The following is a 23,643-nucleotide window of genomic DNA, read 5'->3' on the forward strand; positions in this document are numbered from 1 at the left end:
TTGACTGTTAGTGTCCTCTTGCTGAGCTTGCGATATGCTCTGGCCCTTATCTTAATGTGGTAGGGCCCCCAAAGTCATCTTAATTTTAACAATAAATGCTAGGAGTTTTGATGTTTCATTTTTTTTTCTTCTTCACAGAAGTGATGGGTGTGATATTTTATCCCTTCTCACCACTCCCAATCTCAAACTCAATTTCATTTCAAAAACCACAATTATTAATCTTTCTCAGCATATACAGCAGCCTCAGCAAATGTAGTTCCTGGGAGCAAATTGCTGCACTTTTCCCCTTTTTCTTCCAGTTCCTAGTCGTTTTCACACTGTGCTCTTAGTTGAGGTGCTATTTGAAAAGAGCTGTTTGTGTGTGTCTCCCAACCTTCTGTCACTACTTGAACCAAAAAGTGTGTGTATTGTTTATCTGTTTTCTTTATTGGGCTTTGCCTAAGAGTTCATTGAAAAGAGGTTCCATTGCTTCAAAGATCTTCAGAAATTATTGCTCTAATCCAGATGACTAAGCAAGAAGATATTCCCATTTTGAATCCTTAAACATCAATGTGGTATTGGAGTTGAATAGCTTATACCAGTCACACATAGCTGGTCAGCCTTTCCTACCTAATAGCCTTTACTTCTGGCAAGATAAAATTTATTGTCATCTGAGGAAAGGAGGCCGTGAGCAGGTTTAAAATCCTCATTCACCCCCTTCCTTTCTTTACATCTTGACCTTAGTTTGGAAGTTGTGGTCCTTTTGGCCCTAGATAATTGCCAAAGTGCTCACTAGAATATGATTTGGCTGTTAGATAGGAGAATTCAGTATCTAATTTTGGGGATTATATTGCTCAAAGTGACCCAGTTATTTTATAACTACCAATATGGCAGACCTAGAATATGAACTTTTCTTTTCAGGTCCTGCTGTAGTAGCCCTGCTTTTTATCAATTTTATTTATGCTTCCTGATAAAACTTTGTCTCACTAGAATTCCTATATCTAAAACTAGTAATACGATTATTAAATTAATGGAAGTAAGGCAGAATACATTTATCAGCAAAAAAGAGAGCAAGAAGCCACTCAAATGGTCACAATTTCCACTTGTCCCTTGCACTTCCTTCTGGATCCTTGGGGGAAGAAACTGTAGGGTTTAAGAGGTGGGAGGTAGTGGTGCTTTCTCGAAGTGGTAAATAGTCCAACTCTTGCTGGGGATGGCTGTTCTTTTTTAATTTATTTATTTTTATTTATGGCTGCGTTGGGTATTTGTTGCTGCGTGCGGGCTTTTCTCCAGGTGTGGCGAGCGGGGGCTGCTGTTCGTTGCGGCACACGGGCTTCTCATTGGGTGGCTTCTCTTGTTGCGGAGCATGGGCTCTAGGCGCACGGGCTTCAATAGTTGCAGTGTGCGGGCTTGGTAGTTGTGGCTCGCGGGCTCTGGAGCGCAGGCTCAGTAGTTGCGGCACAAGGGCTTAGTTGCTACGCGGCATGTGGGATCTTCCTGGACCAGGGCTTGAACCCATGTCCCCTGCATTCGCAAGCGGATTCTTAACCCCTGTGCCACCAGGGAAGCTCAGGGATGGCTGTTCTTTTTTCTTACGTTCAGCTTAATTATGTGCTATAACTAATGGATGCCCATCTAGCAAAATAGAGCCTAAGGTAGTTGTATCAGGCATACTTTTATAAAATCTGCCAGTGCTTTGCTTCTTGAGAATTTATTATAATCTTTGGTTGTCCTGCAGTTCTTTATTTGTGTGTGACTTTGGTTTTAATCTTTTCAAGATTCCCTCTCAGAAGGTACTGTTTATAAGCATATGTAATGAAAACATTTTGACCAAAGTTGGTTTCTGGGTCTTTTGGTGTGATGATTTTTTAGACTAAGGAGTGGGAATCCTTCTGGTCACTATCTTACTTCCTTATTTTTCCCCCTCACCTACCCATTCCTCACTAACATGCAGGAAGCCTGTCTAGCAGTCCAGAGGAGATGTCTGGTGCTGAGGAGGGGAGGGAGACATCCTCAGGCATTGAAGTGGAGGCCTCAGACCTGAGCTTGAGCTTGACCGGGGATGATGGTGGCCCCAACCGCACCAGCACAGAAAGTCGAGGCACAGATACAGAGAGCTCAGGTGAAGACAAGGACTCTGACAGCATGGAGGACACTGGCCATTACTCCATCAATGATGAAAACCAAGTCCATGACCGCTCAGAGGAAGAAGAGGATGAAGAAGAGGAGGAAGAAGAGCATCCTCGTCGTCGTGTACAGCGCAAGCGGGCAAACCGTGACCAGGACTCATCAGATGATGAGCGGGCCCTGGAGGACTGGGTGTCCTCGGAGACCTCAGTCCTGCCCCGACCTCGCTGGCAAGCCCTTCCTGCCCTTCGGGAGCGGGAGCTGGGTTCAAGTGCCCGCTTTGTGTATGAGGCTTGTGGGGCAAGAGTCTTTGTGCAGCGTTTCCGCCTGCAGCATGGGCTTGAGGGCCATACTGGTTGTGTTAATACCCTGCACTTTAACCAGCGCGGCACCTGGCTGGCCAGTGGCAGCGATGACCTGAAAGTGGTGGTTTGGGACTGGGTACGGCGACAGCCAGTATTGGACTTTGAGAGCGGCCACAAAAGCAATGTCTTCCAGGTGAGGCGAGGGAGCAGATTGGCAACTGAGAAAATCAGGCACGAGTTAGACAAACCTGAGCTGCTGCCTGGAGTAGGAGTGATAGTGAGTTGTGGTAGGAATTAGATATCAGGACTCGGTCCTTCCTTGGCTCCCATAATGACTTAGAGGAGTTAAATACACTGAAAGACTCATGGCACCCTTTTGTTTCCTTGAGCACAGAGACTGTTAGAAGCCTCATTATAATAGAAAGGGTGCTTGGAAATCATCAGGAAGGCACTAAGTGCCATGCTAGGAGGCGTTATAATACAAGAGCAGAGGCTCTTGAACCAATCTAGTTGAGTTTAAATCTTGGTCCAACCCCTTAACTAGCTATGTGATCTTGGGCAAGTTTATTTAACCTCTGTCTTCAGTTTATTTACCTATAGTATAGGGCTAATAACATACAGGATTATGAGGATTAAATAACAGTAGAAGCTAAGCAGTTAGAACCGTGCCTGGTACTTAATAAACGTTTGATAAATATTGTTACTATTGTATTCTCTGGAAGTTTTACTTGCCAGCCCCATCCATCATATGGTACTAGCCATTTATCCCTAAGCATGTTCTCTTTCCTTCCCCAATATCCCCTCTAGTTTCCTTTTTCTTTGTAGCAAGTTTATGTTTACTTCCTGAGTCAAGGAAGATTTTCTCCTTTTTCCCTTACCTTTCTTTCTTACTGGGTATAGTCCTAGTTCACCTGAGCACTCATACCAGTTCAGCCTTCTAGAAGCAACAGAAATCCTCTCATATCAGAAATTTTTTCTTTTCCTCTCCTTTAACCCTTGGAAGAAATTGGACTTGAGCCAACTGTATAAGAGCAGGAGGTCTAAGTTTCCAGCTGTTGTGTAGCAAAAGTGGATGATTTGGGGTTGTCATCATGTTTTTCCCTCTCAAATTCACCTCTTCAATTTCTCTTGTCCCTTTTTTTTATTCTTAACATCCCAGGCCAAGTTCCTTCCTAACAGTGGTGATTCCACCCTGGCCATGTGTGCCCGTGATGGGCAGGTTCGGGTAGCAGAGTTGTCTGCTACACAGTGTTGCAAGAATACAAAGCGTGTGGCCCAGCACAAGGGAGCATCCCACAAGGTAAGTAAGCCCTTGCCCCAAAGGTTGTGCAGTTCAACTCCTCTGTGGATCTCAGCCAAAGCCCTCCAGTATCTCTGTCCACTGTGTCCCCTTTGTTGTGGTCACCTCCATCACTTCTTTCAGTCCTAGGATTTGTAGGTAAGATGGGAGAAAAAGCAGCCACACTAAACTTCTCAGAAGGCAAGTATTTGAGAGGTCTCTAGATCTTGCACATGGAACATTCACCTGATAATACTTAACTCCTAAGCTGAGCCATGGTTGGTTTGGAGATCCTTGAGGTCTCCTGTGCCTTCCAAACCTTTAAAATTTACTCCTATTGTATTTAGAACATTTTAACAGCTCTAAGGTGCTAGCTGTTGGCTTCTCATATGTGAGAGCTCCAGCTTTTCTGCTCACAACTCTCAGTGCATAAACAGTACTATTTCTGGAAGCCCTATTTAGAGCTGGGAATATAGGCCAAATAATCATGATGGCAGCCCGTGAGGAGCCAAGAGCTGCCTAGTCTCAGAGTAGGCACTGTTTTCTTCCATGCCGTGGAAGGAGGATGGTCCTCTTTTTTTTTTTTTTTTTTTTTTTTTTACAAACCCTAAGCAAATATGTAGGTGGACCTGGAGTATGCTTTCCTCCCCCATGGCTCAAGAAATATGAAAATTACCTATTTCTTTGATTCTTAAGACTACCCCCAACCCACTAGATAACTAACTTTTAGAACTAAGCTGTAGGGAATGAAACTTGGGTGCCATTTCTCTCCCCACCTGAGAGTGTGGAATTGATTTTGAGGATGAGCCCTAATGGCGGTGTTTTCCTTTGGTATCACTGTTCAGATCCCTTGGAGACTTAATTAAAATAGCAAATCACCTGTCCTTTTGACTTGTATAGAATAAACAAGCTGTGAATAATTCACACAGAGCAAGAGAGAATGGGCTTATTAAATTATCTTCTTTCCTGGGATTTTACAACAAAAAAGGCAGATGTTTCTCTTGCTGAGACATTTTAAATGCAGCCCTTTGTAAAGATAAAGGAATGAGTTAGACAACCTCTAATTTTAATCTTTAGAAACCTCATGCTTTCCCTTTTTTCTCCTTCAGTTGGCCCTGGAACCAGACTCTCCCTGTACGTTCCTATCTGCAGGTGAAGATGCAGTTGTCTTCACCATTGACCTCAGACAAGACCGGCCAGCTTCGTAAGTATAGCAATAGTATTTTTACAGAACTGGATTTCTTGGCTTTGAAAATATTGCATGTGTCCTAGGTAATGCTCAACTCTCTGGTCCATCAGAATGGTTCCTTTGTATTTATGATAAGAAACAGATGAGTTTAGGGCAATTCCTTATTTCTTTGTTGTTGTCTCTTTCTCAGCAGTAAAATACTATTCGCCTGTCTTCATTTCTAAAGCAGGGTTCAGTTATCTTATTATATGTGGGCTTTAATAACTGGATGATCTTCCACTCTCCATTCACTTGGGTGCCACTCAGCTTCCCCACAAGAAGCATGTTCCTAGCAACTTAGAGATATGCTCCTATGTAGTTTTCACTTCAATTTTGTGTAGAAATGTAAAAATTAAATGATAATTCTTGAACAAAAATATTGGTAGTTGTAGTAGAACTCTATCATATCACAGCTCATTTTTACTTGAATCAGAGATTCATAGGTAAATTATATCCCCTTTTAGCTATGTGATATCATAGAAAGAGCATAGCATCTTATTTGGATCCAGGCAGACCTAGATCAAATCTCAACTTGGGCACTACTAGTAATGACCTATATAATCTTTCTGAACTTCAGTTTCTTCAGCCTCACTATGGGTATAATCAGTCAGTCTTATTCTCTCTTTTTCTCGTTTCTGTGAGGATTATTGATAAATGTGTTTGATACCTCAGCATAGTGTCTGGCACCATGGTTGGAACTTATTGAATTGTAGCTACTAATTATTTCAGTTTTCTTTTTTCATTTTTATTGCTCTTATAATAAACAAATATATCTTGTTTTAAAAACTCAAATAATGAAGTATATGGACAAAATGTAAATGCTCCCTCATGTATACCTCCCCTGCCTACCACTTTTCTAGCTATTGATAACCATTGTTAAAAATTTTGAATACCTTTTCAATCCTTTTTGTATACATTTATGTATCTTACTATATACATGTACACTCTTCCCTCCAACATGGGATAATTGTACGTGTATATAAACTTACATACACATATGTTCCTGCAATTTACTTTTTTCACATTATGATGTATTTTGGAGAGCTTTCTACATCAGACCAAAAAGGCCTACCTAATTTTTTCTTTGTAAACATTTTATTTATTTTTATGTGGACCATTTTTAAAGTCTTTATTGAATTTGTTGCAGTGTTGCTTCTGTTTTATGTTTTGGTTTTTTGGCCAAGAGGCATGTGGGATCTTAGCTCCCTGACCAGGGATTGAACCCATGCCCCCTGCGTTGGAAGGCAAAGTCTTAATTAACCATGGACCGCCAGGGAAGTCCCTATGGCCTACCTCAATTTTAACCATGACATCTGTGTCATAGCATTGGTGTACCACAGTTTGTTTAACGACTGCCTAGTTGATAGATTATTTACATTATTTATTGTATTGTTAGTCTTAAAAACTATCTTTTTTTTTTTTTAATATGCCATTCTGGAAGTTTATTCTAGGATCACAAAGTGAGGAAGAACTCAAGATTTCAACTTTTCAGAACTCTCCCCCCTTAAAAATTATCTTAGATCTTACATGTCAATACCAATATTGAGTAAGGGGTGTCCCTAATTTACATAGCATACAAGTAAAATATAAGTTAATATAGGGAATATAATCTTAAGGCTGATTATTATTAGACTTTTATTTTTAGAGAGATAAGTATACAAAAAGTTGTCTAGAAAGTGAAGAATTTAAAATAGTGGTTAAAGGATGGAAATGTTTTTGGCTTGTGGAAAGGATATACTGGTTATTTATATAAAACTTAAGAGGATGAAGATTGAGAGATAATGAATGGATTTCTCCTGGAAAGCAAACAGGCCTGGGTGACAAGGGATCTGCCTTCTAGTACTAGCCTGCAGTTATATAGCTTTGAGAAAATCATTTAATCTCTTAAACTGAATGATGTTTGTTATTTTCAGTTCTCCAGTTCCATGATTCTGTGCTGATAATGGAACATCAGCAAGTTTTCCAGAGTGGAGTGGAAGGGCAAAGATGGAAAAAATGATATGAGTTTGTTTGGTCTGCTCTGGTACAGTGTTGTGAAGCTGAATGAGATCCTATGGATCAGGTTCAGAGGAAAACTACTGTTAGGCCACAAGAAATTGGGAATCTGGTTCAAGTAATGGGCAGAGTACATGACTGGCAGATTATTGAATGTGTAATGAAAAGGTGTAAGCAGAAAATCTGGCTGAGAGTTGATCAGTGGATCTAGGTGCAAGCAGTAATAGGTGGGATAGAAACTAAAAGGGGGAACATAGGAGAAACTTAGAGTAGGAGGAGGTCCAGATCCTGGCCTTAAGAAAGTTTTTGCTTTAGGGGTTGAATTAGTGGAAGGCTAGAATGAGGACTGAATGTGAAGGTCATGGCTAGAATGTGTATCCGTATGTGTTAAGCTGGTGCCTGAACATCTGCTTATATCAGAGACACTTTTTTGTGTGAAGTTGGCATAGGGGAGTTTTTCTTTTGTATGTACATAATAGCTGAGATTCTGGAATCTGGTGATATTGGCTAACATCATAGGAGGAGTTGGATTTGGAGCTGTGGGTGGGATATTCATTTAGCCAGCGGAAGCTAGTTTGAGATATTCTTCAGAGGAATCCGTTGGTTTGATCTGTAATTGTTGTTCCCTTTTTCCTGGAACATACCAGCCCGCTAAAGACTGCAAATTTTAAGGCAGAATTTGGTAAATTTGTTTCATATGGGTTTGTGTGCTGCCTTGCTCTGGTGTCAAAACTTTTTTTTTCCTGCTGCCATTATCAATCTTTTTTTTTTTTTTTGTGGTACGCAGGCCTCTCACTGTTGTGGCCTCTCCCGTTGCGGGGCACAGGTTCCGGACGCACAGGCTCAGCGGCCATGGCTCACGGGCCCAGCCGCTCCGCGGCATGTGGGATCCTCCCGGACCGGGGCACGTACCCGTGTCCCCTGCATCAGCAGACGGACTCTCAACCACTGTGCCACCAGGGAAGCCCTATCAATCATTTTTATAGCACCTCTGCATTTTCCCCACAGGGCTCAAGGTGCTCTGTGCATTTATGCATTAGGAGAGAGAATTGTTTGTTTTAGGTGAATAAATGGAGGCATAGAAAATTGAGTTTTTTGTCAGGATTAGATGACAGTGGAGCCAGTACTTCATAATCTATCCCCTCACTTTCTTCATTTTGCTTCTGCATGGTAACTGTTATGTTTGTCTGACCCTCTCCTAAAAATCCAAATTGCTGAGGAAATGAGATGTTTCTCTGAAAAAGAGCAGCAGCTGCTCCTATTCCTCTTCTATATCTAAAGCCCAAATTAGAGCTGCCTCTTCTCCATTGCTAATTTTGTTCCTGAAACTTTTTTTTGACTTGTTTTCTGCCTTGTGTTTTGGGTATGTGTGTATTTGTGTTTTCCCTAATGACATTTATTTTTAATGACCTTTGTACACTATTCTTTTTTTTTTTTTTTTGTACACTATTCTTTTAACGGAAGGCTGCAGAGATTTTAAAATTAAATTTCTCCTTTGCCTAGAGCAGTCTAGGATGGAGTGACTTTGACCATTCAGAGAGGATGCTAACATCATTTACAAAGAAACTTATTGTCATAGTTATAGTTCTTTTTATTTTCTGTAAGCACCAGAAATGAGCAAAAGCTTAGAATTAAAAATGAAAGCTGTTATTCATAATCGCCAAAACTTGGAAGCAACCAAGATGTACTTCAGTAGGTGAATGGATATACTGTGGTATATCCAGATAATGGAATATTATTCAGCAGTTAAAAAAAAAAAAAAAAAAGCAAGCAAGCTAAAGCCCAGTCCCTTCCTTTCCTGTCTTCCTTTTTCTATGAATTTACTAATCTTTATGATGTCATATTTGACAGGATGAACGCTTCAATCTGGGAGGAGTATTAATAGGGCCACCCTTAAGGTGGGACAAAATTATGGCTCTTTGGCCAAAATCTTCTGGCTAAAACTCTGAAATTTTAAAGGTTTCCTCGGGGTCCCATGCCCTCCTAAGAATCACCCTTTTTTGTGGTACAACCAGAAGAATACTTTAGAAATAATTTTTCAGCATTAAAAACAGCTGTCTTGACAAGAACCTCTGCTCCTAATATGCTTCAAATAAGGGAAGACTAATACTGTTTTCCTTTGTATTAACCGTTGCTTGTTGTTTTTCATCGTGCATTTTTAAAGCTGCGTTTTAAATGACACTTCTCTGGAATCTGGGAGATAGATTCTGACCTTAAGGTCTTTTCCTTTTTTTTTTTTTAATGTTTAATTTTTATTTATTTTGGCTGCGTGGGGTCTTAGTTGCAGCGCGTGGGGTCTTAGTTGCAGCACGTGGGATCTTTGTTGCAGCGTTTGGACTTTTTAGTTGTGGCATGCTGACTCCTTAGTTGTGGCATGCTGACTCCTTAGTTGTGGCATGCCTGCGGGATCTAGTTCCCTGACCAGGGATCGAACCCAGGTCCCCTGAATTGGGAGCACAGAGTCTTACCCACTGGACTACCAGGGAAGTCCCCCTTAAGGTCTTTTCTATCCACTGTTTCTGTGATTCATCCTTCCCTCACTCCCTGCTCCCAGATGATTGGGAAGATGTACTTACAAGTAAAGGATAGGAAGATGTGGGTAGTATTGTCTCTTTAATGATTGGTTGTCATCATATTAGACTCAAGCTAAGGCTAATGAGGAGCAATACTTACATACACCTTTAATTTATACTTCTTGAGGAACACCAGAAAATTACTACATGTTTTTTCCATCTCCAAAGTAGCATTTAGTAAATATATATGGTGGTGGGTTTTGTTTTTTTTCTTGTTCCAATGTACGAACAAACAAAACCACTTCTTTCTTTCTTTCCAAGTGAGAATCTGTTTGGTTTCTTATTAGCTGTGTGTGCGTTACTGTCTTTATTCTCACTTGCCATGACTATCTGGATCTTTTGGAGAATATAACTTTTATACTTTTCTACTCTTGAAGGAAACTGGTGGTGACAAAAGAAAAGGAGAAGAAGGTGGGGCTGTATACAATCTATGTGAATCCTGCCAATACCCACCAGTTTGCAGTGGGTGGACGAGATCAGTTTGTAAGGTGAGTCTGTGGCTCTTTTGTGTCTTTGAGAGTTTGAGACTGTGATGTATTGTGTACTACCAGCTTGTGTACTACTACCTTATGGAAAGCTATGAATTGCCTAGGAGTTCATTAACCACCATCTTTAATTTTTTGCCATCTTCCAAAGACTTTAAACTTCCTCTGACATATTCTGTTCCCTAATGTAGCAATCTCTGAGGGATGGCTTAACATGTTACAGATATTATCAAGTTCTAAAGAAGTTTGATGAATTGACCAAGTTCTCCACATAGCAGCTAGGCATAAACCCAGGTTTACTAGCAAGTGCTCTCTTAGTAAATATTTTCCACCATTTTTCATATGTAAATTAACACGTACTAGAAATTTTGAATGCTGGTTTCAGATACAGAAATAATTTGACTTGGGAGTACTCATTGTGAACTTCAGGTTTTTGGCTCCCAGTATCCTGAACCACTTTTCTTTATCTTTAGTGATATCTTTGTTACTATGAACATCTTTGTTCATAGTATATCTTTGTTACTATGAACATTTCTTGTAACACTGTCTATTGAGATATATCCTGAGGAAAACAGAGTTCATGGATTCAGTTAGTTTCCTTCTGGCCCTTTGTCACAATTATATCCCATCCCTATCCAATTGGGCTATTTTTTTTTTAACATCTTTATTGGAGTATAATTGCTTTACAGTGTTGTGTTAGTTTCTGCTGTATAACAAAGTGAATCAGCTATATGCATACATATATCCCCATATCCCCTCCCTCTTGCATCTCCCTCCCCTGCCCCATCCCACCCCTCTAGGTGGTTACAAAGCACCGAGCCGATCTCCCTGTGCTATGCGGCTGCTTCCCACTAGCTGTTTTACATTTGGTAGTGTGTATATGTCAGTGCCACTCTCTCACTTCGTCCCAGCTTACCCTTCCCCCTCCTCCCGGTGTCCTCAAGTCCATTCTCTACGTCTACATCTTTATTCCTGTCCTGCCCCTAGGTTCATCAGAACCACTTTTTTTTTTTTAGATTCCATATGTATGTGTAAGCATACGGTATTTGTTTTTCTCTTCCTGACTTACTTCACTCTGTATGACAGACTCTAGGTCCATCCACCTCACTACAAATAACTCAGTTTCGTTTCTTTTTATGGCTGAAAAATATTCCATTGTATATATGTGCCACATCTTCTTTATCCATTAATCTGTTGATGGACACAGGTTGATTCCATGTCCTGGCTATTGTAAATAGTGCTGCAGTGAACACTGTGGTACATGACTTTTTGAATTATGGTTTTCTCAGGGTATGTGCCCAGTAGTGGGATTGCTGGGTCGTATGGTAGTTCTATTTGTAGTTTTTTAAGGAACCTCCATACTGTTCTCCATAGTGGCTGTATCAATTTACATTCCCACCAACAGTGCAAGAGGGTTCCCTTTTCTCCATGCCCTCTCCAGCATTTGTTGTTTGTAGATTTTTTGATGGTGCAATTGGCCTATTTTTAAGTATCTTTCTTTGGTTGCCAACAGATCATCAGTTTGAAAGGGAGGAAGGAAAGCATCACTAGAAGAATGAATGACTTTATGCTTTCCTGGTGGTGGATGAAAAGCATTATCTTCCTTTTTATTTATTTATTTATAATTTTATTTATTTATTTCTGGTTGTGTTGGGTCTTCGTTGCTGCATGCAGGCTTTCTCTAGTTGCAGAGAGCAGGGGCTACTCTTTGTTTTGGTGCGTGTGCTTCTCATTGCAGTGGCTTCTCTTGTTGGGGAGGACAGGCTCTAGGCATGCAGGCTTCAGTAGTTGTGGCTTGCGGGCTCTAGAGCACAGGTTCAGTAGTCGTGGCGCACGGGCTTAGTTGCTCTGCAGCATGTGGGATCTTCCCAGACCAGGGCTCGAACCCGTGTCCCCTGCATTGGCAGGCGGATTCTTAACCACTGTGCCACCAGGGAAGTCCCATCTTCCTTTTTAAATAAGAGGATATTTTTATAACTGTATTCTGTAATTAATTTTATTAATAATCACAGGGATGGGACTAAATTTTTAGAAATACCTGAGAGATGATCTTAACTTGTTGAAGAATCCTGCCACAAGAGAACTGGGCAACTTTGTTGCTCTCTTCTTCTTCCCCTGTTTCCCTTGCCTTCTAAATTCCTTTCCTCTATTGATCAATAGCAAATGTTTAGCAGTAGTTTTTTTTTTAAGATAAGCTGTTGATCTAAAAAGGGGTAGTAGTTGTCAGAACTTTCAGGTGCTACCTCCTCCAAATCAAGCATTTACTGATTTTTAAATTTGCATTTCCTGCTTAGAGCTCTGGATTCATGGAAAAGTCTGTGTCTCTAGATAATTCAAGCACTAGGACCTTGATGTTTGGAGGAGAGTGGAGGCATTGGCTGTATTGAGAACTGCAATTGATAATGTTTTTATCCAGAGCTAATACTTTCTCAGGGTGAGAGTGGGGCTGGAAATTAGTTTTAGCATTTCATCACAAGGAGAAATACTCAGATCTTCTATTTATTATCAGCCTCAATATCCTTTATCCCTTTGTACATGCCAAATTCTCAGCACGTAATAGGCTGTTTACACGACAAAAGCATGTGTATATTTTGAGGCACACTGATCGCCTATGAGCAGATGGCCCTTCCACACCCTAGCTCTTCTCTGATCATCCTCAATTTCTCTGGCACCTCTTCAGTTCAGCCAGTTGAATGTTTTGGAATTCCTCTTTTCTGTTTCTTTCTTTGAAAGAACTTTAGGCTCACCTGCCAGTACAAATTTGAAAATACTTTTGCTGAATATTTTATATCATAACACCATTAGCTTTCACTAGCTTGAAGGAATTCCTTTAGGGGAATACAGAGAAATAGCTTACTCATCCTCAAGACTTTCACATCATAAATACTGAATTTTAGTTTAGGATTGTGAAGGAGCATTTAAGAGAGTCATGCTTTTTTGAATATGACCAAAATGGGGGGATGGGCAGGGAGAAAGAAAAAAGGTAGGCAAATGGAGGGTGGTATAGATTTGAGTTTCTGCCACTAAATCCTTTTTAGGTTAGTTTAAGAATTTACAGGAGTGAAGAAAAAGAGAATGTATCAGGTGAATGAATCCTGTGATAGATTTGGCAGTGTGATTGGTTGACATGTAAATTTATTGCTAAAGGATTTGGTATAGGCCCTGGTTTATAAAACACAGTCAATAAATAGTCAGTTTGCTCCCCTATCTTTATCAGCAACATTGAGAGAACACTAGATTAAAGGCAAGTTGGGGGAAGAGGAGGTGAGGAGGGAAGAGAGAGGCTTAAGGTAACAAATTCGTGGGCACCTGGAGGCCTGTGGAGAGGAATGCAGTAAGGGTGTTCAGACAGTGCTGAAACCATTCTTTATTTGATTTAAAATGTCCAGGGTATAGGAAGACTCAATAATGTGGAGATGTCAGTTCTTCCCAACTTGATCTGTTGAGTCAGTGCAATCCCAATCAAAATTCCAGCAAGTTATTTTATGGATATCGACAAACTGCTTCTTAAAGTTTGTGTGGAGAGACAGAAGATCCAGGATATCCAACACAGTATTGAGAGAGAAGAACAAAGCTGGAAGCCTGATACTACCCAACTTCAAGACCTATCAATACTCTAAAGCTACAGTAATTCAAACAGCATTGTATTGGTGAAATAGACAAATAGATCAAAAGAACAGAATAGAGAGCCCAGAAATAGACCCCCATAAATACAGTCAAGTTATCTTTGACAAGGAAGCAAAGGCAACAAATGGAGAAAAGATAGTCTCTTCAATATATGGTGCTGAAAGAACTGGACATCCACATGTAAAAACTGAATCTAGACATAGACCTTACACAGTTCACAAAAGTTAACTTAAAATGGATCATAGACCTGAAAGTAAAGCCCAAAACTATAAAACTCCGGAAGATAACATCGGAGAAAACCTAGAAGACCTTGGGTATGGTGATGCCTTTTTATTTTTTTATTATTATTATTTTTAAAGTTTATTTTATTTATTTATTTTTGGCTGTGTTGGGTCTTCGTTGTGGTGCATGGGCTTCTCATAGCAGTGACTTCTCTTGTTGTGGAGCACGGGCTCTAGGCGTGTGGGCTTCAGTAGTCGTGGCATGCAGGCTCAGTAGTTGTGGCTCGTGTGCTCTAGAGCACAGGCTCAGTAGTTGGGGCACACGGGCTTAGTTGCTCCATGGCATGTGGGATCTTCCCGGACCAGGGATTGAACCCATGTCCCCTGCATTGGCAGGCAGATTCTTAACCCCTGGGCCACCAGGAAAGTCCCTCGGTGATGCCTTTTTAGATACAACATCAAAGGCATCCATGAAAGAAGTAATTGATAGGTTAGACTTCATTAAAATTAAAAACTTCTGCTCTGTGAAAGACACTGTCTTTCAAGAGAATTAGAAGATAAGCCACAGACTGGGAGAAAATGCTTGCAAAAGGCACATCTGATGAGGGACTGTTATGCAAAATATACAAAGAACTGTTAAAACTCAACAACAAGAAAACAACCCAATTAAAAAGTGAGCCAAAGACCTTAACAGACACCTCACTGAAGAAGATACACAGATGACAAGTGTATGAAAAGATGATCCACATTATATGTCATCAGGAAAATGCATATTAAAACAACAGTGAGATACCACTACACATCTATTAGAGTGGCTAAAATCCAGGGCACTGACAGCACGAAATGCTGGTGAGTACTGTGAAGCAACAGGAACTCTTATACATTGCTAGTGGGAGTGCAAAGTGATACAGCCGCTTTAGAAGACAGTTTGACGGTTTCTCCAAAACTAAACACACTGGTACCATACAATCCAGCAGTCAGGCTCCTTGGTATTTACCCAAAGGAGTTGAAAAGTTATGTCCACACAGAAACCTGTACGTGGATGTTTATAGCAGCTTTATTCATAACTGCCAAAACTCGGAAGCAACCAAGGTGTTCTTCAGTATGTGAATGGATAAATAAATGGTGGTATATCCAGACAATGGAATATTATTCAGCACTAAAAAGAAAAGAGCTATCAAGTCATGAATAGACATGGAGGAACCTTAAATGCATATTACTAAGTGAAAAAAAAGGCCAATCAGCCAATCTGAAAAGGCTACATACTGTATGATTCCAACAGTATGACATTCTGGAAAAGGCAAAACTGTGGAAATAAGAAAAAGGTCAGTGGTAGCCAGGGGTGGGGTGGGGCAAGAGAGATGAATAGGCAGAGGACAGAGGATTTTTAGGGCAATGAAAGTACTCTATGATATTATAATGATGGATATACGTCATTATACATTTGTCCAAACCCGTAGAATGTACACGAGTGAACCCTCAGGTGAACTATAGACTTTGAGTGATTATCATGTCAGTGTAGGTTCATCCTTGGTTTAAAAAAAAAAAACTACCGTTTTGATGAATGATTTTGATAATGGGAGGGGCTATACATGTGTGGGGGTAGGGAGTATATGAAAAACCTCTATACTGCCCTCTCAGTTTTGTTGTAAACCTAAAACTGCTTTAAGAAAATAGTCTTAAAAATTAAAAAAAAAATTTTTTTTTAATGTCAAGGTCCTGTCCTATGTGCAGATAATAGGGGAATTGTTTTTGTATTTGTATCACCACTGTCTAGCACAGGGCTTGGCAGTCTACACTGTGTTTGTAAATAAAGTTTTATTAGAACACAGCCATAGCCATTTGTTCACATATATCCATGACATGCTACAGTGGCAGAGTTTGGAAACTGTGACAGAGACTGGATGGCCTGCCAGCTTAAAATATTTACAGCCTTGCCATTTAAGAAAAAGTTTGGGGCTTCCCTGGTGGCACAGTGGTTAAGAATCCACCTGCCATTGCAGGGGACACGGGTTCAAGCCCTAGTCCAGGAAGATCCCACATGCCACAGAGCAGCTAAGCCTGTGCACCACAACTACTGAAGCCTGTGTGCCTAGAGCCCATGCTCCCCAACAAGAGAGGCCACCACAATGAGAAGCCCACGCACCGCAACGAAGAGTAGCCCCCACTCGCCGCAACTAGAGAAAGCCCACGCGCAGCAGCAAAGACCCAACGCAGCCAAAAATTAAATAAAATAAATAAAATTAAAAAAAAAGTTTGCCAATCTCTAGTCTCAAACATCATATCTAGAATATAGTAGGTTCTTAATAAATACTTATGGAAGAAAGGAGAGGAGGGTAGGTAAAGATTTCCTCATAAAGAAGAGCATTGGATACAGAGGAACATGGAATGGTCCATACAACAAGATACTGAATATTTAAAATTTTTTACTAATTTGATGACTTGGGAAGATAATGATGTCTTAGTGACGTTTGAGAGCTGTTGATTTAGACTTAGTTTAGAGGGAAAATAATCTGATTATCAGCTGCTATATTTGCTGAAGAGTAGTAATTGGTAGTACAGCAGTCTCCTGTTTGTCTTATTTTTTTATTGGTTCATTTAAAAAACATTTCCTGGATAGTCTATTTATGCAAGATATTAGTGGATTATGGAGAATACTTAATTCGTTCATTTATTCATCCAGCATTTACTGAGCATCTGTTGTGTGCTAGGTACACACTTGACTAGACATAGTTTCTGCCTTCAAGGAGGATTTGGGAGAAGCAGATATATATAGGGATTAAAAATATTAAGTAACTTACCCAGTATTGCTCATCTAGTAAGTAGCATAGTATCTGAACTCAGTTCAGATGCCTTAAATATGGTGGAAACCATTTCACTATGCTGTTCTTTCTCACAGAGGAAATATTAAAGGCAAATGGGAAGTATTTCAGGTAGAGGGAACAATATGTGTAGAATTAGGATAACAAGATGTGACATGGTATGTTCAAGGAAGCATAGTTTTTTTGTTTTCTGTATAATGCATAGGATCTTGGAGAAGTGATAGGCAGCCATACTAAGTAGTCTGGACTTTATTTAATAGAAAGTACAAAATCACTGAAGAGATTTAAGCAGGGAATTTACATTAAATTTTTCATTTTAGACATAATTCTGGTGACAGTATGAGCAAAGAGATCAGAAGGTTACTATAAATAATGTAGGCAAAAAATGCCTAAGGGTGGAGAAAGCAGATACAGTCAAGAAATATACCCAGGAAGTCAAATCGACAGGAAAGAAACTAGATACATCGAGAAAGGACCTGATTTCTGGTTTGGCCACCTGAATTTAGGATGGTGCCATTAACAAAGATTTCGGGGAAAGGGTAGGTCTAGAATGATCTTAGCTTAAAAAGGAGAATGATTTTACTTTTGGGCATTCCATTACAACATTCATTTGGCATGTGGATATAAATCTAGAGCTCACTCAGAACAAGTGTGGGCTGGAGACACAGATTTAAGAGACATATCCACATATAGGTGGTAAAGTGTTAATGGAATTTGATTACCAAAAGAAAGTATAGAGCAGAATTCTTCCTCCCTTTTGAGTCTCTGGCCTCTTTGAGAATATAAGGAGAACCATGATCTCTTCTCCCAGGAAAAATACACATAAGCACAGTTTCTGGGCATTCACATATACTTGAACTCTAGGTTTTAAAATTTCCTTATGTAGAATCAGAGGAGTACTTAAGACCAGACCTTTGAGGAACATCAGCATTTAAGGGGTAGACAAAAGACAAGCCTATGAACAACATTAAAGGGTGGTTGGAAATCAAGGGAAAAAAATGTTTCAGGGAAGGAGTAATGAACAATGTCAAGATGAGAGAAAGACCTAAAAAAGTATCTTGTTGGTATTGGCAGTTAGGTTACTGATGACTTTAGCCAGAGAAGCTTCAGTAGTGAGTTGAAGGCCAAAGCTAGATTAGAATGGAATGAGAAATGAATAGGAGGTGAGGGAGTGAAAATGTTGAATGCAGATTGCTCTTTTCAGTAATTCTACTACAGGGGGGAAGGACAGGAAAAGCCAGAGTAGGAAAGGTCAGTGGAAGGATTTTTAGAAATGGGACAATGGTGAGGAAGAGGACTAATCAGTGAGAAATGGACTAATCAATCAAACAAGGTCCTTGGAGGGATGAGATTAAGAGCAGCTGTGGAGGGATGAGACTCTGAGATTGGAGGAGACTGATGGGTGAAGACAGAGACTAGATCTGTCTTGTTCCTCACTATATTTCTAGCACCTGGCATAATACTTGGCGCCTAATCCATGTGTCATAAATAGTTGCACAAATGATTAAAGTTTGGATTGGAAAGATGAGGAAGGTGAAGGTAGTTTGATGCTTGATGAGAATGAAGGAAGGAGAGAGTGAGTCTTGAGATATAGGTGTTGGTTTGTAATAGTTTTGGGAAGAACTAGCCAAATAAAATTTCAAAAAGGGATTCAAGACCCACTGACTTACATAAAGCATGGTCTCTGCCCAAGAGTAATAAACCGTATTGGGGAGGCAACATGCATGCAAAAGGCTCTATAATAATGTTATTTCAGTGCAGATAAACAGTAAATGATATAAAAGCTGAGAGAAGAGATAAGCCACTTCAAAATAATATAATTTAGAATTACTACTTGAAATGAGAAGTACCTGGATAAGAGTTTTGGTTTGGAAGAGGGGTGGGAGAAGATTTTTGAGGAAGAACCTGAGCCAGAAGCCTAATTGGGGAATGTCCTTTATCTGTCCTGACATCCAGCTGACTAGTGTTCCTGCCACTACATCAAATTGCAACTCTTCAAGGGATGTTTGTAAATTTTGACATTTTCATTGCTTCTTCCACCGTAGGATTTATGACCAGAGGAAAATTGATGAGAATGAAAACAATGGAGTACTCAAGAAATTCTGCCCTCATCACCTGGTAAGATTCATGAAGGGCCAGTGGCTCCAGGCTTCCCTGACACAACCCCAAGCCTGCCCCCAAACTTGTTGGTATGGTGGGAAGAGCTTGGACTTTGGAGTCAGACACCTGGATTTGAATCCTGGCTCTACCACTTACCAGTTTTGTGATCTTGGGCAGTCACCTTACCTCTGTTAGCCTCAGTTTTCTTATTGACAAAATAGAGATACAGATAACTGCCTTGTACCATGATGGTAAGGCCTAATGAGATAATGTATATATGAAATGGCTAGCACACAGAAGACAACCAGTAGAAAGACCTCTCCCCCCGAGGTGGTCAAGTTTCATCAGTTGTTCTCCTGTCTCTATCTCTCTGTCTATCTTCTTCTCTCTCCCTGTCTCTCTCTTTTTCTCTCTCTCTGTCTCTATCTCTATCTGTCTATCTCTGGGAGAGGATATAGGGGAGTTTGAAGGAAAACCTGTTTCCTGAAGGTGGTATAACAAATGGGGGGGTGGGGCATCAGTCAGTATCTGCTCCTTATTGCAGGTGAACAGTGAGTCCAAAGCAAACATCACCTGTCTTGTGTACAGCCACGACGGCACAGGTACGTGAGCAGGGCCCAGCTCCTAGGCTGGCATGCCCCCTCTGTCTAGGGAGCTGCTGAGCCAGTGAGGCATGTGCCCTCCAGTGCTCACCACTGTGCTATAGCTCCGAGTGGAGCAGCTGGGGAGTAGTTGCTGATGGTGAGCACACAGCGGGAGGATGCAGCAGATGACCCTTGGAGATGCCAGGCACTTGCAGAATGCTGCAGATGATATTTGGCAGGGCTTGTCCTAAAGCCCAGGCTATTTGGTTGAGCAGGTTCTTATGCCTTTGACTCATTCCTGAATTAATGGGTATGATCTTCCTGGGCATTCTGCTACCCCTGGGTTGGCAGCATGTTCCTAGTCTACCCTAGACACCTGAAGTGCCTGCTGTTCCAACTGAGTAAGATGGGTGCTATACCTGGGTATTAGGAGGGGGCACTACTGGCAAGAAGCCCCACCCCAACCCCCAACTCCTGATCCTAGCTTTTTTCAGCCTTTGCCTTCACTGCTGTGTGCTTGTTCTTGGCAGAGCTCCTGGCCAGTTACAATGATGAAGACATTTACCTCTTCAACTCCTCTCACAGTGATGGGGCCCAGTATATTAAGAGATATAAGGGCCACAGAAATAACGCCACAGGTGAGACTGTCTTTCTAGGTTTCTGTACCCCAAGTCTGTTGGTTTGAAGAACCACAGTATCTCATGCAGGTTGTACAAATAAGAACTATCTAAAGGAGTAGGCCATCTGTCACCAAGTGACAACAAGCCTAATTGGGCTGGAGTTTTCATAGTCCCTCCTGTGCTAGAGGAGAGAGGGCTCGGGAGCATCTCTCACCACTACAGGGATGTTACTTGGTCTGGATGTAAGGAGACTCGACTGACTATATTTTTCTTATGATTTCAGGTAGCTTCAGGATTAAAAGACTTATTAGGGAGTTTGGGAAAGCCCTCCTTCGTTAGTGGTACTGAATTGCCTAAAATAGGGGGGTGAGCTTGTACTTAAAGGGAAGAGGGGGGAATAATTCTTTTGAATGAGGCAGAAGAGGAGAAATGGTGATAGCACCTCACCCAAGTTTGCAGTGACGATTGGCCCTTTTTGTTCTGTCTGTGGTTCCCAAACTTTGATGTGCAATGAAGTCACCTGACAATCTTTTAAAGATACTGAAGCCTGGCTTCCATACCCATCCATTCTGACTTAATTGGTATGGGGTGCACGTTGATTAGGATTTTTAAAAAGCTCCCTTTGATTCTAATGTACAGAAAAGTTGGAATCACTGCTCTTTGTTGTTATTAGTGCTCCTGTCAGATGTCTGTCATAATGTTGACTGGGGAGAGCAGTTAGTTTTCCTTTTTTCTCTTGAGCTGGTGAGAGGAGAGGGAAAAACCTGTACTTGGATCTTAGTCCTTGGGCATACAGAAGGAAGTATTCCAGTCTCATGATTGGTATGGAACTGGATGTAGCAGTTGGGACTCCTGGTTTCTCTTATTAATTTCAGGGGGAACCCTGTTGTTCAGTCTTGGTAACACGCACAGTTCAGGTGCTTCTTATAGGCAGTTGTGGCATATACCTTCATCAGTCTTAGGTCACCTAATGACCCAGGAAGCATTGACAAGGTACCAGTGAAGCACACATACCAAGGATAATCCTAGGGCATAGGACAGTGCTGCCTAGGAGTGGGCAGACCTGGGGCCATTCAGGTTGGGACAGGTGAGGCATTAGTGAGGCCTATGGCTGCTCCGTAGGGTGCAAACTAATGAGACTGAGGCTGTTGCTAAGGGCTGCAAACTCCTCAGCTCTATGGACCTCTTTAGGAGAATATAAATAGTCTCTGGAACTGGTGTGATTTTTATTCTGTCTATTATACATGCATAATCCCTTGATTTGTTTTGTGAAAGTGAAAGAAATTCTTTGGCTCTTAGCTGATTTAGATTTGTGAATAACTAAATTTCCTGTGAGGTAAATATATGTCGGCCTGATGCCAACTCTCATGTGGTTTATTCCTTCATTTGTCATTTCAGTAAAAGGCGTCAATTTCTATGGCCCCAAGAGTGAGTTTGTGGTGAGCGGTAGTGACTGCGGGCACATCTTCCTCTGGGAGAAATCATCCTGCCAGATCATTCAGTTCATGGAGGGGGACAAGGGAGGCGTGGTGAGTATGGTGTGCTGGGCTGGCTGGCTCTCTGCTCTCTCCAGTCATTAAGGTAGGCTTTAGCAGGGCCACTGAATTCTCACTCTGACAATGTAATACCACGTCTTAGAGGTCTAGCCAGCTAAATAAAAAGACAGTATAGTCTGGGGGTGCTGAGGTTTTAATGGAATATTTTCTTCCCTTTCCTGTCTTCTGCCCCTCTACAGCATGGTTTATTAAGAGGAGAAAGGGATTTTAGGGAAGAACCTCTGGCCTGAGTGAGGTATCTTTAGGCATGGACCTTTTCCAAAACAAAAGCATTAGCGTTCAAGGCACACACTGTAGTAGGTAGCTAAGTAGTGATCTTGAATAGATCCTGGATTAGCGGATACAAGCTAGAAGGAGCATTTTTTCTGACAGTTGGGAGAATCAGAATATGGTCTATATATGGATACAAACACACATAATATATATGTATATATAGGGAGAGAGAAACGTGCTCACCCCCGCGACCATTTTTCTTGTTGTTGTTGTTTGACTGCTATACAACCCATGATCATATCATAGTCTGCCTGTCCTCTGAGTTCTGCAGACAGCCTCCATAGAGATAGGGCAAAAAGGAAGCCTGAGGATCGTGAGTTGGGGAGTGAAAGGTGGTCAGCTCTTAGGATGTATCTAGCTAACCATAAATTTTTTTGTTTTTTCTTTTTTGAGACCTAGTGTCAAGAAGGATTCAGTAGCTTTCTATTACAAGGTTTTCAGACTGCAGAAGATAAGAAAGAGGCAGTTTGGGCAACTGCATTTTACTGACTACCCAAGACAGTCTTGTTAAGAGCTTCTAAGGGATGGCTGAGATGCTTATTCTTTCTTTCATTCCTCTTAAGCTGTGGGGAGCTACAAAGAACCCAGCCATCTCTTGATGAGGTTTATCCAGAGTGGTTTTAGAGTTTAGAATGGTTCATTGCAGTTGGGATCCCATTTCTTCTTGTGTGTCTCTTATCCTGGTGTGAGGCTATTTCAGACTTTCTTCTGGTTTCCTCTAAATTTTGGGGACCTGGGACCAGTATAGACCCAAAGCTTCTATGGCTTGAATATAAGTGGAGAAGAGTCTAGAACTTGAAGGTGTGTCTCACTGTTGCCTGCTTCATTTCCTACTTTTCCATAGGTCTTCTTCTATCATCTGTAGTGAACAAACCCAAAACACTGGAGTCTTAATGAGAATTCGGCAGTAGGCATGTAGTCATGAGAAAGTCAAAAGGGGCCAGTGAATCTTTTATTGATCATAAACTATTGTCTTTCATTCCATTCTAGAGAGATGCAGGGCTGAATGCCCTCCCCCAGGCCAGCACTTGTCTGTGGTCCAGAATCACTCTACAGGCCAATCTCCTTTCAGCTTAGCCAGTGTCAGGGTTTGATGATTAATCCAGGTGCTCAGGTTGGGAGGGCATTTGCGTAGGATGGGTGGGCCCCAGGCCTGAGTTTTAGTGGTCATAAGAGTGAGGTACTAGAACAAGAGGTATAAAGACTGCACCCTGCAGCGAGATTCCTGGCTTGTTCTTGCCTCTGTGTAAGCTGAATGATCTATGTGGTCCTCACTTGGCTCCTTCTGATTTTTTGTGCTAACCTCCCAGCAGTGGGGTCACCAGCGCCAGCCTGAATGCAGACTATATCATTAAGTAGACTATTAGAACCAGAAGGGATCTTTGAAATTCTCATCCACCTTGCCCAGGTATCTCAATTCTGTTTTTGGCTCAAACTCTAGTCCTTCCGTTGTTTGCATTCGGGGCAAGGGTGGGGGATGATGTCAAAGGACAATCCTTAGTCTCCCGAAAGCACTTTGCTCCTTTATCCCATCACCTTCATCCCTCAGCCCAGTCATCTAAGGCCAGAGCTCTTTTCTCTGCTCAGGCATTACTGACAGGATAAGTCCTGGCATGCAGACAGGTCGGGTGAAGTGACCAGGTATTCTGGCCCAGAAGCTCTCTGTTGGCTTCCCCTGCAAGCTCCATCTCAGGTACTATATGTAACTTACTCTCTTGCCATTGGCTTTGTCCTTAGTCTTAAGTTCCAAGGAATTTCTCCCTTGTGCCTTTTTATTTTGCTGACTTGTCAAGCATAGCTAGGTCAGAGTTTAGAAGGGTAGCAAGGGCTTGAGATGGATGAACGAGTTCAAGTTTGTATGTGTTAAGT

The 23,643-nt window shown here is 41.3% G+C and overlaps 2 protein-coding genes across 9 annotated transcripts in view; one reads left to right on the top strand and one right to left on the bottom strand.

Moving 5' to 3' along the window:
* The window catches only part of DCAF8 (DDB1 and CUL4 associated factor 8), a 44,286-nt gene that overhangs the window by 15,999 nt on the left and 4,644 nt on the right, over window positions 1-23,643 (top strand). For all 8 annotated transcript variants that reach the window (XM_082651895.1, XM_082651890.1, XM_082651893.1 and 5 more), the window contains 8 exons: window positions 1,934-2,604; window positions 3,571-3,711; window positions 4,800-4,894; window positions 9,864-9,974; window positions 18,687-18,759; window positions 19,286-19,343; window positions 19,856-19,963; window positions 21,344-21,474. In XM_082651895.1, coding sequence (XP_082508021.1) covers window positions 1,934-2,604; window positions 3,571-3,711; window positions 4,800-4,894; window positions 9,864-9,974; window positions 18,687-18,759; window positions 19,286-19,343; window positions 19,856-19,963; window positions 21,344-21,474 — 1,388 coding nt within the window. The remainder of the gene's footprint in view (window positions 1-1,933; window positions 2,605-3,570; window positions 3,712-4,799; window positions 4,895-9,863; window positions 9,975-18,686; window positions 18,760-19,285; window positions 19,344-19,855; window positions 19,964-21,343; window positions 21,475-23,643) is intronic.
* PEA15 (proliferation and apoptosis adaptor protein 15) overlaps window positions 4,155-23,643 on the bottom strand; it is a 34,501-nt gene continuing 15,012 nt past the window's right edge. The window contains exon 5 of the transcript XR_014296559.1: window positions 4,155-4,297. The gene's annotated coding sequence lies outside the window, so the exon portion shown is untranslated. The remainder of the gene's footprint in view (window positions 4,298-23,643) is intronic.

The sequence above is a fragment of the Grampus griseus genome (assembly GCF_964374135.1).
Source record: "Grampus griseus genome assembly, chromosome: 1".
NCBI classification, from domain to species: Eukaryota; Metazoa; Chordata; class Mammalia; order Artiodactyla; family Delphinidae; genus Grampus; species Grampus griseus.